Below are 22,223 nucleotides of genomic sequence, written 5' to 3'. Positions count from 1 at the left end.
TGTCTATGCCAGTGGGGGCCCGATCTTGCTGTCTATGCCGGGGGGGTGCCCAATCTTGCTGTCTATGCCAGTGGGGGCCCGATCTTGCTGTCTATGCCGGGGGGGGTGCCCAATCTTGCTGTCTATGCCAGTGGGGGCCCGATCTTGCTGTCTATGCTGGCGGGGGACCAATCTTGCTGTCTTTGCCAGGGGGGCCCCAATCTTGCTGTCTATGCCACGGGGGGGGGGGGCCCAATCTGAGTTTGTGGGACCAAGGAACGGATTAATCCAGTTTCTATTATTTTCAATGGGAAAAATTGTCTTGGAACTCGAACGTTTTGGAACTCGATCGGGGTTCTGGAACGGATTACGTTTGGATTCCGAGGTACCACTGTATTTAACTCATGTATTGTAACACCATTATTTCAGGTCTTTATCTGCCGTCATTTACTATGTTACTGGAGCTCGTGCATTGTAACACCTTTACTGCAGCTCATGCAAACCACTCTGAATTGACTCCCCAGTCATTAGTAGCGGTATACAAGAATCTATAGTTCTAAAAAAAATTTAAAAAAAAATCAATGATAGGGCAAAGCTTTGGCTACCCTGAACGACTTCACCTTTTTATGTCCCCTGCCCCTCACTGACATTGGTGTTGATCATACTACCCTTCTCCCTATTGATTGTTTCTAGTTAAAAAGATGTCGGTACTCACATGTGGGACCATCCTTAAGGCCCTGATGCACAAAAGTCTGCTTATAGTCAATCTTATATGCACGGCAGCTCAGGGAGAGCACGTGACGTACTATATTCTCCTTCCATTTGTGGGGTTGTATACTGAAGGAGTGGAGGGAGGATGGTCTCAGTGACATTCCTAGTGCCAAAGGATACGTGACAATGCCGGCAAGGAGCCAGTAATCGTGTCTTCTGTGCCAGATGTCATAGATCTTTCCCGAGGAGGTGGCAGCTCTCTCTTCGTTCTGCCATAACGTATGAAGCTCTGAAAGGTCAGATACAAGTGTTCACAGTTCAGTTTCATCCTCTTTATATCGTCTTCAACACCCTACTGAAGAGGATCTACGTTGGCCTCAGACCTCAGCCACCCAACCAACTCATAATGAATTAGCCCTGGATATTTAATGCTGGTGTCTAGACATAATAATAATAATAACAGTTTATATACCGCAATACCGTTAAGTTCTATGCGGTTTACAATAGATTAAGCGAGGTACAAATTGATTGAATTTAAGAGGGGGGAAGAGGAGAGTTAATAGGACCGGAAATGCGATGTTGAGGAGAAAGAGATTAATAGGACAGAGGAATCACTATGGAGGAGAAAGAAGATGAATGGGTCAGTTGTCTAGATACTTTAGGAACAGTTGAGTTTTTAGACGTTTTCTGAATTCCTCATAAGTAGACATGACTGAGCATGGAACATCGAGGGCTAATTTTGACCTCTGTGGGCTGAATATCGGCCAGAATGTTTACTTTTGGGCAGTGTCTCACTTTTATCGAGCACTTTGGCTATATTTTTGTTTAGGCTTTTGGGGGGTTAGTTTTCCTGGGCCTTGAAAATCTCTCTCTGGGCGTTAAGGCGATTTTACTTTCAGCCCCGGGAACGAGGTATAAGGACTTGATTTTATAACAAGGCACCTATGTGAAAAGTCAAAACTGGCACCTGTTTTAGAGGTGACCCATCAAATGAGCGCAGGACAATTGCGCCCTGACAACTTTTTTGTCCTTTTGAGGGTTACAAAGTAACCCACTTTTTTGAGTGGGGGGACCCCCCCCCCCACTACACTTTAAAAATTCACTTGCTCTCTAGTGTTAGGGTAAGGTTTACATCATGATTACGGGAACCCTAACACGAAGGCCCTGATTTGCTGACACTTCCCAGCCCCTCCCAAGGGATGGGGCCTGAGGAGTCATCCTGCACACCCTTGTCCCTGCGTGCAATTGTCATGGCACTTTTGTCAGAGCCCAATTGTCCTGCACTCATTTGTCAGTGTACCCTTTTCGAAGGGTAACATAAGTGCCTATATGCCTTTATAGGATTGGTTTCCAGATCCAGCCTCTAGAGCACTCAAATACACGTGTACATTGCAAGCTCGCTTCCTCAGTGCCCTTAATCACACCTACCTTTCAGATAGCCGGTGGATAAGTAGGTTAGTGGCTTTAGAACCAACAGGAATAAACAGCGGCATTGAATGGAAAGTCTTTTTCACATAGGCTTGTAGATACATACAAACGTAGGAACGAAGGAAATTATTTCTAGTCACGAGAACTGAAGTTCTGTCATTAGGTGCTACATTTCTTTTGGCTTACCCCTGTAAATGTTTGATTAAATATCTTGGTGGAAAGTATATACCGTATTTTCACGCATATAACGTGCGCGCTATACACGATTTTACAAACTGCGCATAACCATGCGTGTTATATCCGTGAGCGCGTTATACAATTTGTTTTTTACATTGCTGGTTCCCCCCCCCCGACGTCCGATACATCCCCCAGCCCCCCTGCACCGTTTGCAGTGGAGAAGCAGCCTGCCGTGGGATCGCGATGCCAGCGAGCCCTGTGCTGCTTCCTCCGCCGTGGTCCCGCCCCTTCTCTGATGTCTACTAGACTACTAGACTACTAGAGTAGAATCTACTCTAGTAGTAGTCTAGTAGTAGTGTCTACTCTAGACACTGAATGAGTCGGATGACACGCTGCACCTCAGGAGACCCTTGACACAGCGCCTGTATGGTGCGAAACATGTTGGGTTAAACTCCCCGGCGTTGACTGGATTTAGCTATGCTACTTAAAGCTAAGTACAATTAAGTACATTTGATTCTTACAGCTAAGATGGTTTTATAGGTACACATAAAAAAGATACAAAAAAAGAATTAAAAAACAAGACTAGCAGATTTAAAATGACTATGAGCGGCCAATGATGAAGTGCCACATAAATCTCGCCGCAGCTAAGAGCTAGCACAGCGGTGGAGTGGTGGGGCTGAGGCATACTCATAATTCATTGAAACAATTTGAAAATACTCCATACCGGTTTCTTTATATGATTATAGTACATTTAGAGATTTGATCCCGGTAAACTAATATAAGAAGATAGCCATTTTCTCAGAGGCTAACAGAGGAGAGTCGGGGCAGGCGAAAGGAGAGTCGGGCAGCGATGGGAGAGTCGGGGCGGCATGCGCGGTATACAGGTGTGCGCGGTATATAAAAATTTAGTTATATAAATTACAGTTCCCCGCGCGCTATACCCGTGTGCGCGTTTTACACGGGTGCGCGGTATATGAGTGAAAATACGGTATACGGTGAGATGGCATTGTAACAGATTAAAAGCAAAAAAAATGTTTGATATAGTGTCGTAATATTTGGAAGAAAAGCTGATCTTTGGGTTTAGTCAATGTTAGAATCATAACTTGGAGTTGAGGATTCTTTGTTCTTGATAATAAATGTGGGAGTTACAATTCATGATTATAAAATAAAGTTTTAACGGAATATAACAACTAAAATAATAATTTAAATAAAATTTTTTTAGGGAAATAAAAAGTTTGCTTAGGCCCTCTTTTACTAAGGTGCGCTAAGCGTTTCAGCGCGGGTTTCATCGCGTGCTAAATCAACGCATGTACTGACCGCTAACGCGTCCACAGGATAACATGCACGCATTAGCGTGTAGCACGTGATTAGTAAAAGAGGGGGGGGGGGTAAGTGTTTCACATTGAATACATATCGGGCTCCTTTTACGAAGGTGCGCCAGCGGTTTTAGCACGCACACTGGATTAAGCTAGCTGAAAATCTGCCGCCTGCTCAAACGGAGGGCGGTAGCGGCAAGCACACGCAGCAATTTAACGCACGCTATTCCGCTATGACTATATTATTTGTTGTACTGAAAACTTGTATGGAAACCTTTTTTTCTTTGATATCTTTATGATATTGTAAATTAAAAAAAAAATAAAAGACTGTTGTGTGGTGTTTTTTTTTTTTATTTTTATTTATTAAATTTTCATTCTTACAATAAATAAATAGCATAATATATAATTTATAATAATTATAGTTGTATGTACAATATCATATCATATATATTGAATCCCTTTCCCCTGTTATTTGTTTTTTCATTTTTTCTCATATTAATTTCTATGTTTCCCACCCTAACCCTATATTATTATTATCAATGTGTTAAGATATCTGATCTTTAGAATATTTAGTCAATGGATCCCATATTTTCTTAAAATTTTTTATATTTCCTTGTTGTAATGCCAATATTTTCTCCATTTTGTAAATGTGACACACCGAGTTCCACCAGAATGTATAATTTAGCTTGGTATAATCCTTCCAATTTTGTGTGATTTGCTGCATGGCAACTCCTGTCAATATTAAAAGCAATTTGTTATTATTTGCTGATATTGGACTTTGTGTTCTCATTGCAGTACCAAATAATATGGTATCATATGAGAGACCAATATGATTTTCTAGTAATATGTTAATGTGGTGTTAAGAATTATATTAGTAGACTTCCGGTGACGTCACCGACTAAGATGGAGGGTTAGAGAAATCGCTCTGACCCTTTGCAGCGCTGAGCACCCTTCCCCCGCTGCGAGCAGCACTGAATACTGTGCGAGTGTGGAGCCGGGAGAACGAGCTGACTCTCCCTGCTGCAGGATGCCGTCGCGCAAGAAAGCAGAGGCGGGTAGGTCGCTGGATCGCGGGGGTGAAAAAGGCGGCCTCCCGCACGTGTGTGGGACCCCCAGTGTATCTGCGCGCGAGTCGGGAGACAGCGCGTCGGAGGAGGAATCGGAGCGTGGTGCCTCCCCGAGACTGCGGCGAGCTAGTGCGGCGGCGGCGATTACCAAAGCTGACCTGAAAATCTGGGCAGCTGAAATAAAAGATGAGGTGGCAGCAGTGAAGGGAAAGATTAAGGAGGCGGTGAAGGAGATCCGGCAGGACTTTGCGGTCCTGCTGGGCCGGGTGGAAGACACAGAGAGGCGCCTCGGAGAACAAGAAGAATCTGTGACCAGCATCCATGATCAAATGCAGATTGTCCAGAAAGATCTTCTGGACTGCTGTGCGCAGGTGGAGGACCTGGAAAATAGGTCTCGGCGCAACAATGTGCGGATCCGGGGGGTCCCGGATACGGCAGAATATGGAGACGCCACAGCTGTGGTGCAGGAGATCTATCGCTTTTTGATGGCGGATGGGGGAGCCGTGGATGCTACTACTGGGGGCCTGGAAGTTGATCGGGCCCACCGCACGCTGGGTCCCAAGAATGGGGACTACCCGAGAGATATCATTGCTTGCATCCATCGCTTCCCTGATAAAGACCGAATGGTGAAGAAAGCCCGAGAATTGGGGGTTATTCCTTGGAAAAATTTGAAGGTGGAGATATTTCAGGATTTATCGTCTATCACTCTACAGAAGCGGCGGGAGTTCCGGCCGCTGTTGGAGGTGCTGAAGAAGAACAATGTACGCTATCGCTGGCTCTTTCCCTTCGGATTGTTGGTGACTTTTAATGGGGTCCATAAGCGTGTAACGACAGTGGTAGAGTTACAGGCCGTGCTTCTGAAGGAGGGCTTGGTGGCCCCTGGCGATTCCGTCTTGAGCAAATCACCGACGATGAGGTTGGAGCGTTATCAATGGAAAGCGGTGTCACAGAGGAAGAGAGGAAGGCAGAGTTCCCGACCTGAGGGGGAGACGACCGACCGGAGAGTGGCGCCTGCTGCGGACACCTGACGAGCGGATTGAGCATGATGATTCCTGATTCCAGATGGGCTCTGGAATTTGGTGTGGACTCTCTGATATCACTGAAGGATAGTATGTGTGTGGGGGAGTGTACGGTGGGGAGCCGGGGGAATGGATGGAGGGGAACTTGTTGAATGGGGGATGAGAGATTGTGGGGGGGGAGGTACATGGGTGGTGTCTTTATGGAGTGGTGGGGTCACTTGAAGTCTTGGAGGGGATGAGGAGAGAGGGAGTATGGGACTGGAGGGGAGGGGGGTGGGGCAGACTGGGTGGGTGGGTGGGGATGAGGGGGGAGGGGCTGAGATGGAGGGGGATTGGGGGGCTGCGGGGGATAGCAAGGGGAGGGGAGGGGTTGTTGAGCACGTTCTTCATGGTTTGGAATGGAGGGGGCTAATGTTTTACGTGTGGGTAGCCTGAATGTTAAGGGGCTCAACATGCCACGTAAGAGGCAATTGTTATTGAAGGAAGTTAAACGCCTCTGTTTTGATATTTGTTTTGTTCAAGAAACTCATTTTGTGAAAGCGGGGGAAAAACTTGTACAATTCCGGGATTATCCCTTGAGGGTCTGGGCTTCAAATAGAGTGGAGCGGAAAAAAGCGGGGGTGGGGATTTTGTTTTCCCACAAGTTGAAGGTGGTCCTAGATCGGGAATGGAGGGATGAGGGTGGGAGGTGGATTATCTGGACTGGTACTGTTGATGGGATACGGGTAACGCTGGTTAATTTGTATGCACCTAATTCTCAGCAGGGACAATTTTTTGAAACTCTCCTGTCAAAGATCTTATCAGCTAAGGTAGGACATTTGGTAGTGGGGGGAGATTTTAATTTGGTACTCAATCCGGATTGGGACTCCACGGGCAAGGGGGGTGACAGACTTAAGGGCGATTGAAAATGTCTAAAGAAATTCCTGGACGTCCTTAATCTGGAGGATGGGTGGCGGGTGCAACATTGGTTGGGTAGGGACTACACTTTCTACTCTCCTGTGCATGAGGTATACACTCACATAGATATGATATGTGTGGATAAAGGCTGGGGGGGAAAATTGATAGACACTAAGATTGATACCATTGGGTGGTCTGACCATGCCCCGTTATGGATGGATCTGAGTTGGGGAGGGCCTCGGGGGGGAGATACGTATTGGAAATTAAATGATACCCTACTGGGAGACCCGAAGATAGTGCAACAGCTGGAAACGGGGATCTATGATTTCTTAGAGTTTAATAATGTGGACCAGTTCTCCCCCATGACGATCTGGGAAAGTCTAAAGGGGGTTTTACGGGGGGAGTTGATCTCTATAGCAGCCTATCAGAAAAAGTCCCGACAGCGGGAGGAATTGCAGCTCCGGGAAACGCTTCGTACTTTGGTGGATCAACATAAGAGGGGACAGGGGGGACCGCAACTGAGGCTCCGGATCCAGGAAACCCGAATGGCTCTTGGGAAGTTGGAAGATGAGGTGGTTAAATTTAATCTTGAGAAGTTGAGGCTTAAATATTTTGAAACGGGGAACAGGGCGAGCAAACTTTTGGCTCACAGGGTCAAATTACAACAAACTAGGGGTAATATTCTGGCTATTAAGGAGCGGGATGGTAAGGTGATTACTGACGATGTAGGCATACAACGGCGGTTTAGGGAGTTTTACCAGGAGCTTTATTCACCAGAGCTTGAGGGCTCTCTGGGGGAGAGCCAAACCTATCTACAAGAGTTGGGGTTACCTACTCTATCTAGCTCAGACGCTCTGGGGCTGGAGGAGGATATTACAGTGGAAGAGGTACTGCGGGTGATTCGACATTTGAAGCCGGGAAAATCCCCTGGGCTGGATGGATTTACGGGGTTGTTTTATAAAAAGCTTTCTCCCTTGGTTGCACCCTTGCTAACTAGATTATTTAATTCCCTGAAAGAGGGGGAGCGCTTGCCTTTCTATATGCGATTAGCAGGGATTACGATAATCCCTAAGCCGGGGAAAGATGAGACTATGTGTGGCAGTTACCGTCCTATATCGTTGTTGGGTATTGATACTAAAATCCTGGCCCGTATCTTGGCTGATCGGATGGCGACCCATATGCCAGACCTGATCCACCCGGATCAGGTGGGGTTCATAGGAGGACGTCAAGCGGCTGATGGTATTAGGCGGGTGCTGAATTTGGTGTGGGAGGCTCGAAGATCAGGGTCTCCCTGGGTGGCGGTGGATGCCGAAAAGGCATTCGATCGGGTGGATTGGACGTTTATGGAGGCTGTTCTCCGCCAGATGGGATTCGGATCGCGGTTTATTTCTTGGATTCTTACACTCTATCACACCCCAATGGCCTGTGTTAAAGTTAATGGGGTCTATTCCAAGCCATTTGAGTTACATAGAGGAACTAGACAGGGGTGCCCGCTCTCTCCCCTGTTGTTTGCTTTGGTGATCGAGCCCTTGGCACAGAGCATTCGTCTTTCACAGCAGGCGAGGGGGGTACAGGTGCAGGGGGTCGAGCATTAACTGTCCCTTTTTGCAGATGATATTTTGGCCATAGTGGAGGGGTCGGAGAGATCGCTTCTGGCCTTGCGAGATTTGATGCACGACTATGGGAGACTCTCAGGCTTTAAAGCTAACTTGTCTAAGACGGAGATCTTGAACATCTCGGTACCGGCAGAGGAGGCTCTGGAACTGCAAAGTAGAGTCCCCTTCCGCTGGGTGAAGGGTCCTATTAGGTATCTGGGGATCCTGCTTGGGGTGGATTGGAATACTTTGTTCTGCCATAATTATCTTCCTTTGGGTACGGCTCTGAGGCAGGACCTTGATAGATGGGACCCCTTATACCTTTCCTGGATGGGCAGAATGGAGGTGGTGCGTATGATGGTACTGCCCAGATTTCTTTATCTCTTTCAGGTTCTGCCTGTAGAAGTTCCTAAAATATATTTTACTCGCTGGCACAGGTCTCTTTTACGCTTCATATGGGGGGGAAAGCGTCCCAGGGTGGCGAGATATGCCATGTTCAAATTTAAGGAGGAGGGAGGCTTGGGGTTGCCCAATTTGGAATTGTACTACCGGGCGGCACAGCTTAGGGCGGTTGTGGATTGGCATGCGACTCCGGCCAAGCTATGGGTTCAGGTGGAGCAGGGTCTCTTGGGGGGTCCCAGGGACATCCATGCTTTGTCTTATCTACCGTGGGTGGGTTTAAGGGAGAAGGAAATTGCTGCTATTTCTAATCCATTTATACGGTGGACGTTGCGGGTTTGGGGGGGGGCCCTTAGGAAATTGATAGGTAGGGGAAGGGGACTACATTTTGTGCCTATTAGATATGCGGAGGACTTCATCCCGGGTAGGGAGGGGGGAGTTTTTAGCAGGTGGGAGCGAGGGGGGCTGAGATGTTTTGGCCAGCTGTTGGAAGGGGAGCACATCCGTGGGTTTCCTGAGGTCCGAGCCTCTTTCCACCTGGAACAGCGTGATTTATTCCCCTACTTGCAGGTAAAGGATTATGTTATGCGCGTTAAGGCGGGGGACCTCACCTCCTATGAGCGTTCGAGGTTTGAAATGTTGTTGGGGGAACCGGTGCGTCGGGGATGCATTTCGCTCCTTTATCGATTACTACTAGCTGACCCAGATCAGAAGACATCCTATATGAGGGCTTGGGAACTAGACTTGGGGCTCACATATACGAAAGAGGAATGGGAACAAATCGCACTGCGAATACACCACGTGGCGGTAGCTCCACAATTGGTGGAAAATGCTCTTAAGCTTTTGGTGCGCTGGTATGTTACCCCGGTGGTGATCGCCAAGATGAGTACCTCGTGCACGGGAGAGTGCTGGAGAGGGTGTGGTCTGCGGGGAACGTTCTTTCATATGTGGTGGGAGTGCCCTCGCATTGTGGACTTTTGGACCCAGGTGTTCCAATACGTGGGGCGTCTTATGCAGTGTCCTTTGCTGCTAAGGGCGGAAACTGCTTTGTTGGGGGTACTCCCCGGGGCAGTGGAGGACGCACAAGACAAGCTGATGCGTCTTGCATTTACGGCGGCTAGACTAGTGCTGGCCTCTCATTGGAAGAGTCCCACGGTACCCACGGTAGCGATGATGCGAACGAAATTGGGATGGGTGTGTGAGAAATTCCGGCTTTCAGCTCTACTTACACGCCAGAGGCGACAGTTTGAGGGTCTGTGGGGTAGGTTCCTGGAGGTGGAGGGGGGCTCTGAATTTCCTGTACTGGAGTAAGGGCTGACTTGTTCCTGCTATGGGACCTCCTTAGCCTCTTGGGATACTACCCCTTCCCGTCTCCTCTATAGGTGCCTCTTGTGTTAGGGGGGGGGAGAGACTCGGCTTCCTACTGGATCTGGATATCATGGCCTGATCTACGGAGGAGGGGGGAGGTAGGGATAGGGAGGGGAGGGAGGGGGGAGGGGTTCTGGCGGGGGGGAGGGGCATTTTACTTTATATTCACTGTATTTTTGCTTGTCTGGTTCTGCCATATTGTTGTAACGATGGCTAACAGTGTTTAAATAAAGAATTACAAAAAAAAAGAATTATATTAGTAAGTGGCAAAGCCCTTGAGGAAACGTAACAATTCTGGAGACCACACTACCGGAAAGATGTGTTGAGAGTTGAGTCGGTTCAGCGAATGGCTACCAGGAAGGTCTTGGGGCTCAAGGATCTCACGTATGGAGAAAGGCTAAAAAAAACTGCGGATGTACTCGCTGGAGGAGCGAAGAGAGAGGGGGGACGTGATTGAGACCTTTAAGTATATCACGGGGCGTATAGAGGTGAAAGATGATATCTTCAGTCTTACAGGGCCCTCGGTGACCAGAGGACACTCGCTGACGATCAGGGGAGGGAAATTTCAAGGTGATGCCAGGAAGTACTTCTTCTCCGAAAGGGTGATCGATCATTGGAACGAGCTGCCTCGGCAGGTGATTGAGGCCAACAGCGGGTCAGATTTTAAGAGAAAATGGGATATTCACGTGGGAATCTATAGGGGAGTAAAAGTCAGGGAGTGGGTCAATGGTGTGGGCAGACTCGATGGGCTGTGGCCCTTTTCTGCCGTCAATTTCTATGTTTCTATGTGAAATGGTTGGGTAGCGGTCGGGCGCAAGTTAAGTGCTCCTTCTTACGCCGTGAGGCTCACCACAGTCTAAACTTAAAAATAAATCAGAGCAGCGATGAATACACCACCCCAGTAAGGGCTTGAAAGTATTTCGAGTAATGCTCTGGGTGTATGAGGTCCGATGAAATAGTTACATGGTATAAGGTCACTCTCCTGATCTGTTTATATTTATGGTGTGGTCAATTACCATGCTAATTAAGCCAAGTTTCAAGTTTATTAGGTGTTTTATATACCGCCTATCAAGGTTTATCTAAGGGTGTCAGGTCAAAAGCGCGCCGGGACAAAGGTGCGCCCAGACAATTGAGCGCAGCGCGGAGGTGCACGCCGCTCTAAATTATTGTTTTTAGGGCTCCGACAGGGGGGCGTGGGGGGGAAACCCCCCCCCCCACTTTACTTAATAGACATCGTGCCACGTTGTGGGGGGTTGTAACCCCCCACATTTTACTGAAAACTTAACTTTTTCCCTGTTTTTAGGGAAAAAGTTCAGTTTATAGAAAAATGTGGAGGGTTACAACCCCCCAAACCCCCCATAACGCCGGCGCGATGTCTATTAAGTAAACTGGGGGGTTCCCCCAACAAAACCCCCCGTCGGAGCCCCTAAAAACTGTAATTTTGTGTGGTGCGCGCCTCCGCGCTGCACTGAATTGTCGGCGCGCACTTTTGCCTTTCGCGCCGTTGTCTATGAACCTATCGAAGCGGTTTTACATCCAGGTACTCGAGTATTTTCCCTGTCTGTCCCGGCGGACTCACAATCTATCTAACGTACCTGGGGCTACGGAGGACTGAGTGACTTGCCCAGGGTCACAAGGAGCAGTGCGGGATTTGAACCCACAACCCCAGGGTGATGAGGCTGCAGCTCCAATCACGGCGCCACACACTCCTCCAATTAAACAATTTTCAATTCCGCGTGGAACTTGGCTAGGTGCTGCCGATCACGATGCATTTATAGGATCAGGACCCATGTGTGTAGCTTTTATGCACATAAAAAAAAGCAGGATTTACATGTGGAATAACTGAATGAAATGAACTCCCGCCCCCCCACACCCCCCATCTCCATTTGCAAACCGCCCCCTCCCCCCCTCCCCTCCCCCCGGACTGCCCAGTTCCGCCTCAGCCATGCCCTGTAATGCCTCCCAGCCCCGCTTCCAGACGGCATCCGCGACGCAATGACGCATGAGCGGATGCCCCTTCCCGACACAATTTTGTTTGGACAAAGTGCTGGGTTTTGAAAAGCCATCCGGACCCCAGGATATGTCCTCAAAAGGACGACATGTCCGGGAGAAATCCGGACCTCGGGTAACCCTAAAGAAAGGCGATGAGCCGCGCTAACAAAGCTTCCTTATCCTACTTCTCTACCTGTAAAGCCGCCATCAGCAATGTTGAACATGAATTTAAATCTGTTGTTCTTCTCATCTTTTCTCCCCTCTTCCTCTTCTTCCTTCATCTCTTTCTCTCCATTTTGCTGGTTCTCTGCTTGGTCTTTTTCATCCGGTTTCTTTTCTTCCACTTGCAAAACATTCAAAAAGAATCAGCCATTAATATCCACAGCACGGTATTTTTCAGTTCAGTTTTCTTATACGCTCGGTCAGGACAATTGAATGGTCAACATTTGTGTTTTTTTTAACCCTAGCTGCAGTGGTCTGATAAAATCAGCGGCATTATCCGGGTGGTGGTGATATTTCACAATAGTTTGTGTATCACGTCCAGCTTCACCCTGTAAATATTTGTTTAAAAAAATTAATGATAATGTATATGGCTGGTGCAAAGTTTCTAGCTACTTGGGGCAACTTCAAAATTCCATGTGCCACCCCCCCATGTCAACATCAGTATTGATGATGTCACTGTCCTTCCAAAAAAAACATAAGAATAGCCTTGCTGGGTCAACTGAATGGTCCATCAAGCCCGTTCTCACGGTGGCCAATCCAGGTCCCTAGTACCTGGCCAAAACCCAAAGAGTAGCAACATTCCGTGCTACCGATCCAGGGCAAGTAGAGGCTTCCCCCATGTCTTAATAACAGACTATGGACTTTTCCTCCGGGAATTTGTCCACACCTTTCTTGAAACCAGCTACGCTCTCCGCTTCCTATTTCCTCCCCCCAACTGCTGTTGCTTCTTACCAGGCTTCCAGTGCTGCTCTCTTCCCCGGGGCCTCCGCCATTGTCAACATGTGCCCCCCCACCTCTACCTTCTCATAATTTGAAAGTGTTTCCAAGGGGAGGGGAGGAGACAGGGCTACGGCAGAGCTCATTGGTCGATCAATGATTGTCCAGCATGGCAGTGAGGATAAAAAGGGGGTGGGGCAGTAGCGTGCTGCTACACCACAGTGGCAGGAGTATGGAAGTAGGGGAGCACCGATTGGAGGAGAAAGGGGGTTTTGGCAGCAGAAGACAATTTTGACATTCCTTATAATTAACCATTTGAGATATGCCAGCTGTAAGAAAAAAATACTCTTAATGGCTACCTCAATGTGCATTTTAAATCATTAACCATTTCTAAAGTTATATAATCAAACATCTACAATGAAAACAACAAACAGGTTTACCTTTGCCTCCCCTGTATTTTCTACTGCCTCTTTCCCCACCCTTTCTTCTGAATCCTCATCTTTACTTTTGGATCTCCTCTGTCCCCCTCCCCCATCCTTTCCTTCTCTCCTTCCTCTCCCTTTGTCCTCTTTCGCCTTCCTTTATGATCCCTTCTGCCTTTCTTCATCCATGGCTCCTCTCTGCCTTTTCCGTCCTCCCTCTATTTCTTAAGGCTTTCCACACTTCCCTTTCTAGTCTCTATCTCTCTCACCTCCATCCTAATTCTGTCTTTACCCTTCCTTTCCCATGGCCTTCACACTATCCATTCCCCTTTACATGACTATTTTTTTAACAAATTATCATTCATCCTCCAAAATATAATCCCCTTACCCTGAAACCATAATTTGTATTCTGCCCACACTGCATGGTCTGGCCAAATGATACTGTCAATTTGTGAGTCCACCACCCCCTAAAGACCTTCTCTATCTAGAAATATCACGTCAACACCACCTTAAAGTCTCCACCCATCACAATCTATTCCTTAAAGTCTCCACCCATCACATTCTGTTCCTTAAAGTCTCCACCCATCACAATCCATTCCTTAAAGTCTCCACCCATCACAATCCGTTCCTTAAAGTCTCCACCCATCACAATCTATTCCTTAAAGTCTCCACCCATCACATTCTGTTCCTTAAAGTCTCCACCCATCACAATCCATTCCTTAAAGTCTCCACCCATCACAATCTGTTCCTTAAAGTCTCCACCCATCACAATCTATTCCTTAAAGTCTCCACCCATCACATTCTGTTCCTTAAAGTCTCCACCCATCACAATCCATTCCTTAAAGTCTCCACCCATCACAATCCGTTCCTTAAAGTCTCCACCCATCACAATCTATTCCTTAAAGTCTCCACCCATCACATTCTGTTCCTTAAAGTCTCCACCCATCACAATCCATTCCTTAAAGTCTCCACCCATCACAATCCGTTCCTTAAAGTCTCCACCCATCACATTCTGTTCCTTTTAAGTCTCCACTTTCACTTTAAGTGAGACTTTGTATGCTGCCGATCGATCGCTTCAAGTGTGCCCTGAGGAAGGCTTTCTCACAAACCGAAACAGGGATTTTACCACTGGTTGGAAAGACACCACCCTTGCCTTTTTTTTTTGTTTGTTTGTCTGCACTTTATCCAAGGCGAGGTGCTCTTCTGATTTGCCTGCTCATAGCATCCTAAGCCATCTAAGCATCTATTATTGATGCTGTTGGGTTTATGATCAGCAGAGGCAAAGCTAAACCAACTAAGGGAAGGGGTAAGACACGGACCTGACAGACCTCGCGGATCTAAACCCGCACGTCCTTAAAAATCTGAGGTCCGTGCCGCTTGTAGGTAGTTTCTGGCTCTGACAGACCTCGGTGACATTTTAGCGCTGACGGATCCTAATACTTTTCCCTCCCTATGCTGAGACGGATCCGTCAGAGCTAAATTGTCACCGAGATCTGTCAGAGCCAGAGACTAGTGCTGGAGCGGCTCTAAAACGAATCCTTTAAACTGGTTTCCTGCAGCCCCAGTAAATGGGCTCTGACAGACCTCGGTGACATTTTTATGCTGACGGATCCTAATACTTTTCCCTCCCTATGCTGAGACGGATCTGTCAGCGCTAAATTGTCACCGAGGTCTGTCAGAGCCAAAAACTAACTACAAACGGCACGGACCTCAGATTTTTAAGGACGTGCGGGTTTAGATCCGCGAGGTCTGTGAGGTCCGCGTTTTACCCCTTCGGCAGTGGCATGCAGTCAGGGCCTTCAGCGGGATTCACCCCATGCCCTGAATTTGATTGGTCGAGCAGGCAACAGGCAGATACTGCTTAGCCAATTACATTCAGATCAGTATTGTCATGGCCTTCAGAGGGTTTGGAGAATCCCCAGCCCAAGAGCCTTGCTTTTTTTTTTTTTTTTTTTCGGGGAGGGGGGGGTTACTTTTGTTGGATGCAGTTTGATTGGTTGAGCAAACTGCACCATGCAAAAAGTAAACCAAAAAAATTTTTTAAAAACAGGGCTCTAGAGCTGGGGATTCACCGAATCCCCTGAAAGCCACATGCCACTGTAACTCAGCTACCAATTTTACTCCTTACAAAATATCTCAAATGTACACCAAGGCAGAGCTAAGTGAGAGCATCTGATCCGGTCTGGTACAGTAATCCTATTATCAAGGCTTTCATTTCTTTACCTGACTTGGGCTCCTTCTCTTCAAGTTTTGCCTGATTTACATTGAACTCCAGCTTTTCTGACCCCTTGTCTCTTTCTTCAACTACTTCAGCTGGAATGGCAAAAGACTTTTTTTAAAAATAAAGCATAGCAGCAAAGCTATATTTTCTTTCAAAAATGTAGAGCCATAGGCAACATTAATTTCCCTTACTACTCTGTGCTTCGTGAAAATGCCTTCCCTATGATTTACAGGTACCCTTATTTGCATATGTTGGTCAGGTAGGAATTGGAGCATTCCTGTTAAGATGTTCGCAGTTCCCTGAATGCAGAGCTTTTTTTGTAAAATACACATACATAGACAAAGAAATATGAATACATTTGCTGTTATGTACAGTGGGAGCACAGATTTCACAAAAGAAAATGTTCAAAAAATAGCAGTTATCACTCGGGATTTTACACATGTAAGCAATGGTACCTACATGTGATTTAGTAATACACTTCTCCCTCTGTATTCGCGGGGGATGCGGGCGGACCATAGGCACGAATATGGAAAAACCGTGAATAACTTTTGTATATGTTATTCACGGTTTTGGGCAGGCAAGCAAGCAGCGGTTTCAGTTCAGCCAAACAGCGATTTCATGCACGCTGGGAAGAAGCCTTTCCCTCTAGGGATGCTGGGAAACAGCGTTTTTCTCAGTGCACATTAAGAAACATGGAAGCAGCGAATTTGTGGGAGAAAGCTTGGAAGCAGCGCTCTTCAGAGTTACAGTACAGTAATGGTAAGTGATAAACTTTTTTTTATTGTAAAGGAAAAAAAAACCTTAGTAACCCATAACTGATTAAGTGCTGAAAATGACTTAACCAGCTCCACAAAACTTAAAATTTAATGCTGGTGCCCAGACATAGCCCGGGATTGGATTTCCAGGTTTAACACCAACAGAAGTCAGCAAAACGCTGATCACCATAAGTTGGATACTGGGCCCCAAGAGATTATTCTTGATTTATATTTTCAAATTATTGCACTGGTGATAGTTTTTATTTAAAATAGTTGCAAATTAATCTTGGCCATTAGGGGGAGCTACCTTTCAGCAGCTGATCTGAAGCAGGTTCCAGCTTTTCAATGTCTTCTTTGCAGCTTTCGGTTGGTTTCTCTTTGCCCTCTATGGCTTCTTGCTGTTCCTCACTGTCCACCTTGTCAGGATTTGTTAACACCTGGACCATCAACATAAATCATCTGAATCAAATATGATCATTTTACTGGTCCCATTTTATGCAGAAAAAATAATGGGGTTAACAGTAACATACAGGTTTACTAGATGCCAGGAAAACCCGGATATGTCCTCTTTTTAGAGGACTGTCGGGGTCAGGGTTACCAGACGTCCAGATTAACACGGACATGCCCGGTGGTCTGGATGGCTTTTCAAAACCCGGCACTTTGTCCGGGTTTTGAGAAGCCTCCTCAAATTGCATCAGGCAGGGAGGAAGTCTGCGCATGCACGGATGCCATGCAATGATGTCACGCGCACGCAAGCATGTGCGTGACATCATCGTGTGGCATCCATGCATGCGCGGACTTCCTGCCTGACAAGAGCAGGCAATAAGACCTGGAAAAGTCACTGCAGTATCATCACACAAAATAAATTCAAATGTTACTCATTCACAGTTCTTTTCTTAGAACTCTGCTCAGAGACATGAAGGCTGATTACTCCGCCTCACCACCCAATCATAGCAGTGTTCAGAAATTGAATTGACTCTGAAGATGTGAATTTTCAACGGATTAAGCGCTAGCCTAAAAAAGCTATGCTGACACTGTCATTGCTTTAATAATTTAGTATTTGAAAGAAAATAACTTAGCTTTGAAAATAGTGACTGGTTCCGACGTGCCACGTTTCGTTGCTGCATCAGGGAACCGACAAAACAGCTAGGTTTAAAGCTGGAGGTGAAGTCACATAAGATTGAAAAGCGCTGGTTCATTTAATATGTTTCTTCTCAGATATCTCGAGATATCTAAGAAGAAACATATTAAATGAACCAGCGCTTTTCAATCTTATGTGGAATTTTGTTAACTTATTTGAAGTTAATATCATCCACAATGTCAGCCTAACTATTCTTGCTTCTTAGAAGCTACTTTGAGGACAAATTTTTAAATGGCACCCAGATATAGATGCCTAGAGGGTAGGATGGGGGTTCCTGAAATAAAGGATAAGGAGATTCCCGCTGTCCTTTATAGCAGTGATTCCCAACCCTGTCCTGGAGGAACACCAGGCCAATCGGGTTTTCAGGCTAGCCCTAATGAATATGCATGAGAGAGATTTGCATATGATGCAAGTGATAGGCATGCAAATTTGCTTCATGCATATTCATTAGGGCTAGCCTGAAAACCCAATTGGCCTGGTGTTCCTCCAGGACAGGGTTGGGAACCACTGCTTTATAGAATACTAGTGTTACAGGTAAAGCATGCAGCTATAATTTTGGTGTGAGGACTTAACGCCAACCATGGAGCTGGTGTAATTTCTTGCACCTAAATGAAGGAGATACGCATGCAACTTATACAGCAGCATTCTTATAAGTTGATCCTGCCTCATGGTTTCCTGCTACACAAAATGGCTGTTGAGATTTCTAATGGTATGGATGCTTGACTGCTGGTGGTAATACCATGATAATACGCTGGAAGTATTGGAGGGCATTTTCTTTAGCCAGAGGTCACAAGACAGGAGCAAATGGACATCACTCCCACCTCACTACAAGTTTTATTATTAGGATTTTATATACCGCCTATCAAGGTTATCTAAGCGGTTTTACAATCAGGTACTCAAGCATTTTCCCTAGCTGTCCCGGTGGGCTCACAATCTATCTAACGTACCTGGGGCTACAGAGGACTAAGTGACTTGCCCAGGGTCACAAGGAGCAGCACGGGGTTTGAACCCACAACCCCAGGGTGCTGAGGCTGTAGCTTCAACCACTGCACCACACACTCCTCTTACCCCCCAGGAACCCCCCCAGGTAAGTCTGGGGAATGGAGAGTAAGGGGTTTTGCACCCGGCAGGACTGATATGAAGGCCTTGGGCCTAGGAGGGGGGGGGAGCTCAAGGAGGCTGCCAAGTTTTGCCCTCTACCTGCAAGCTGGTGGGTACATTCAAGCTTCAAGCAGGAGTGAGACATTTTATTAGTGTGTGTGTGAGTGGGAGGGTTGGGGTGTGTTGGATTTGAGCATGAGGCTTCTCTACTGGCAGGTGGTTCTGGTTTTGGGCGAGGGGGGACTCTTTTGGCCAGGGGGTGTTGACTGATGTTTGATTTTGTGGAATAGGTGCTCCTTTTGGATGCAGACATTTATGTTAGAAAAGGGTCTCTTGGATGTCTCTAATCAGGTTTGTGCATCCTTTCTAAAATACCATTCCGCACGTACCAAATGGTCTTCACAAATATTTGAACTGGCTGGTCGAGTGTATCATACCCTAAAAATTTAATTAAATGTTAAATTTTGATTATTTTTTTTTTTTTTTTGCGGGGCTACTCTAAGTACAGCAAACAGAACAACCAAGGTGACCAATTGGTGCTCAAGCTCTTTTATTGTGACGGATTCAACACGATCGTGTTTCGGCCCGCAAGGGCCTGCCTCAGGAGTCTTGTCATTAAATTATGATGGTTAAAACGTACAAAATCTTTCCAATCATCCTATGATAACTAAACTAAACTAAAGCTTAGCTTTATATACCAGATCTTCAGCCAAAAAGGATCTCAACTCGATTAACAGTAACTTTTTGAATTGATGTATACTGCTGACTAATTAGAAGCCGCTTTGAAGGAGGGAGAACCAGTGTTGCTCAGAGAACCAGTGTTTGCTGCTGCCCGTTCAAAAAAGAAGTGCTGTTATCACAGGATGATTGGAAAGATTTTGTGGATTTTTGTACGCTTTAAACATCATAATTCGATGACAAGACTCCTGAGGCAGGCCCTCGTGGGCCGAAACACGATCGTGTCGCATCCGTCACAATAAAAGAGCTTGAACACCAATTGGTCACCTTGGTTGTTCTGTTTGCTGTTCACTGCTGTGAAGGCAGTTTCTCCTGTTTGTTCTCAAGCAATCGTTATACTCTAATTACATCAGAAGTACAGTAGAACATAAGAACATAAGAAGTTGCCTCCACTGGGTCAGACCAGAGGTCCATCGCGCCCAGCGGTCCGCTCCCGCGGCGGCCCATCAGGCCCATGACCTGTGAAGTGGATCCTGACTAATTCCTATAACCTACCTCTACTTCTATCTGTACCCCTCAATCCCCTTATCCTTTAGGAACCTATCTAAACCTTCCTTGAACCCCTGTAGTGTGAATTTATAATTTGAGATGGGTGATTTTACTGCCATTGCTGGGTTTGTTTGTTTTTTTAACCAAAGGTATTCATTCTATAACTTACATGTTTACCTGGTGTCTAAGTGTAGATGCCCTCTGTATGTCTCAAAATCCTATCTCTAATATACTCAAAGAAGAGAAATAAATTCCTTCAAGAATTGTAATGAGTATGGCAAACCTCAAGGAGGAGAGTACCTTAAATGGGTTTTTTTAATGGCGTGTATATAAATGTGAGGAGAGGGGGGAGAAAGGAGAGAGAATGGGGGAGGAATACGTGTGTTTCTTATATAGTGTTTTCCAGACATGCCTTTAAGGGTAATAATGGCACTGCATGAGCCGATTTCCAGGAAATATCCGACATAATGGCAATTTCTTTAATTGGGCTGTGAAAAATGAATAAAATTGATTGAAAGCCTTTCAAAAAGTATGTTACAAATGGATTCCACTCTCTGAGCTTGGAGGAAATGACTGGTCTGATAATGACAGTTTTTCATTCTGGAACAGAGAGGTTTGAATTATTTATGCAAACGCCTTTAGTATATTACAGAGTGAGCTTGTTCTTGCATACTGAACAAAAAGATGCTGCAGGAATGTGAAGTCAGATTTTATTTAGTATATAGGGCTTTTTATCTTGGTACAGCTTTGGACAGGGCATAAGCAGAATATCTTTGGTGCAAGATCAGTGAGAAAGAAGCTGAATAGAAAGTAACTACAGTATTATACTACTTCAACCCCAAAATGGTACACTGCCATCTAGTGGCTTCACATTAAATGACAGTCTTCGGTATAGTAGGCTTTGACTCCTTGTTATTGTGTATCTCAAAAGAGAAACCAGAAAAAATGCACAAAAGTTTGCATCAGGATTTAAACATTTTGGGGTGTGCTTGGAGGATGTTGCAGGATGCTTCTTTGTGAAACACAGCGAGAGATTTCCAAATTGGATTTCCTGTTTTTATTGAGATCATTTAGGGGCCGATTCTGGAAGCGGTGTATGCTGGGGGAGGCGCCTACGAAACGGGCCCCTGCTGCGTGTCAGTCGCCGACAGGCACCGCTTCCACAGTCGCGGCTATCACAGATCCTAGGCGCCAGAAACATAGGCCAGGGTTTTAAAGGCCCATATTTCCGGCACCTAGGTGCATCAGAGAATCCCGCATAGCGATGCCTAGTGACGCCTAATTCTGCCGCCACCCCGAGGTGTTTGCTATTCGCCGGGGACATAGGCATCAGTCGTAGAAGACCCCTAGCACCGCCTATGTTTTATGTTAATTGTTTTGCAATTGGCTTTTTAATAACATTCAATTATCATGCCACTTAATGCCAATTAAAAACAATTAAATTAGGTGCCGGTAGGTGTGCTTTACATGCCTACCACTGCCTAACTTCAGGTGGCTCTTACAGAATTTCCTCCTTAATGTTTACGCAATATAAGAATTTGTAACTCCTGATGCAACTGCCACCGATCTCCTTTCTCTTTCTCCCCCCCCTCCCCTATCTCCCTCACAGCGGCCGCGCTAATAATAATTGACAGGACGAGGCGATGGGTGTGTGCGTGGATCGAAAGCAGCAGGAGGAATAAGAAAAAAAAAAAAACCCCACCAGCGAATGACTGAGACCGCAAACTCTGAATCGCAAATTCGCGGGGGAGTACTGTACTTATTACCAGCTTTTTGGCTGGCATAAGCATTCATGCCTAAATTATAGGTGTGCATTGTAAGGATTGTAAATGGCCCCCACAATATTAGGTTGTAGGGGTTATGTTAGGCGCCCTAACAAAACGCCAGGTCCCGGGTTCAATACCGTCACCGAAGATTCACCAGGAAGTAGACTCAAATAAGAAGCACAGCCAGAGGTGATTGCATAAAGAATATATTATAGAAATAGGCTTACAGCAAAGTAAGATTCATAAAAGTTAGACTGCTCCTGTGTTCTTGTGAATGAGAGAGAACACAGAAAGAAAGAGAGAGAGAGAAAAGAGGATGGGGGTGAGGGTCTAAGCTTCGGGTTCCATAAGGTAGACAAGAGAGGAGCAAGAGCGGCAAGAGAGAGAGGGGGTAATGTTGCAAGGGGGCTTTTATAGTTTGGAAACTTATTCTAAATATAGAATCTACTGAGCTTCAATAGAAGTTAAACATCCCCATCCGTAGTAAATTTGTGCTAGACAGAAGAAGAATAGGCTGAAGTCAAATGTAATTTCCAGTATGCCTCTGACAATAGTTTCTGATTAACCTTAGTTATCTGTGCACCTGGACCCATTGTCCATCCTAAGCATCAGATATTAACACCTTTTCACACCTTTTTGCTGCCAGGTCCTCTAAGCACTGATTGAATTAGGGTTATTTGAAACAGTCTGCCTTGATGCTTAC

At 46.1% G+C, this 22,223-nt stretch overlaps 1 protein-coding gene across 10 annotated transcripts in view; it reads right to left on the bottom strand.

Annotated features, from left to right (window-relative positions):
* CHD5 (chromodomain helicase DNA binding protein 5) overlaps positions 1 to 22,223 on the bottom strand; it is a 244,062-nt gene that overhangs the window by 37,804 nt on the left and 184,035 nt on the right. For all 10 annotated transcript variants that reach the window (XM_033922353.1, XM_033922361.1, XM_033922357.1 and 7 more), the window contains 4 exons: positions 16,593 to 16,722; positions 15,533 to 15,622; positions 12,142 to 12,291; positions 871 to 979 (listed from right to left, as the gene is read on the bottom strand). In XM_033922353.1, the coding sequence (XP_033778244.1) occupies positions 871 to 979; positions 12,142 to 12,291; positions 15,533 to 15,622; positions 16,593 to 16,722 (479 nt within the window). The remainder of the gene's footprint in view (positions 1 to 870; positions 980 to 12,141; positions 12,292 to 15,532; positions 15,623 to 16,592; positions 16,723 to 22,223) is intronic.

This window comes from Geotrypetes seraphini, chromosome 15 (assembly GCF_902459505.1).
Source record: "Geotrypetes seraphini chromosome 15, aGeoSer1.1, whole genome shotgun sequence".
Taxonomy (NCBI): Eukaryota; Metazoa; Chordata; class Amphibia; order Gymnophiona; family Dermophiidae; genus Geotrypetes; species Geotrypetes seraphini.
Note: the sequence above shows the minus strand (reverse complement) of the source record. Positions and strands in the feature narration are given on the sequence as shown.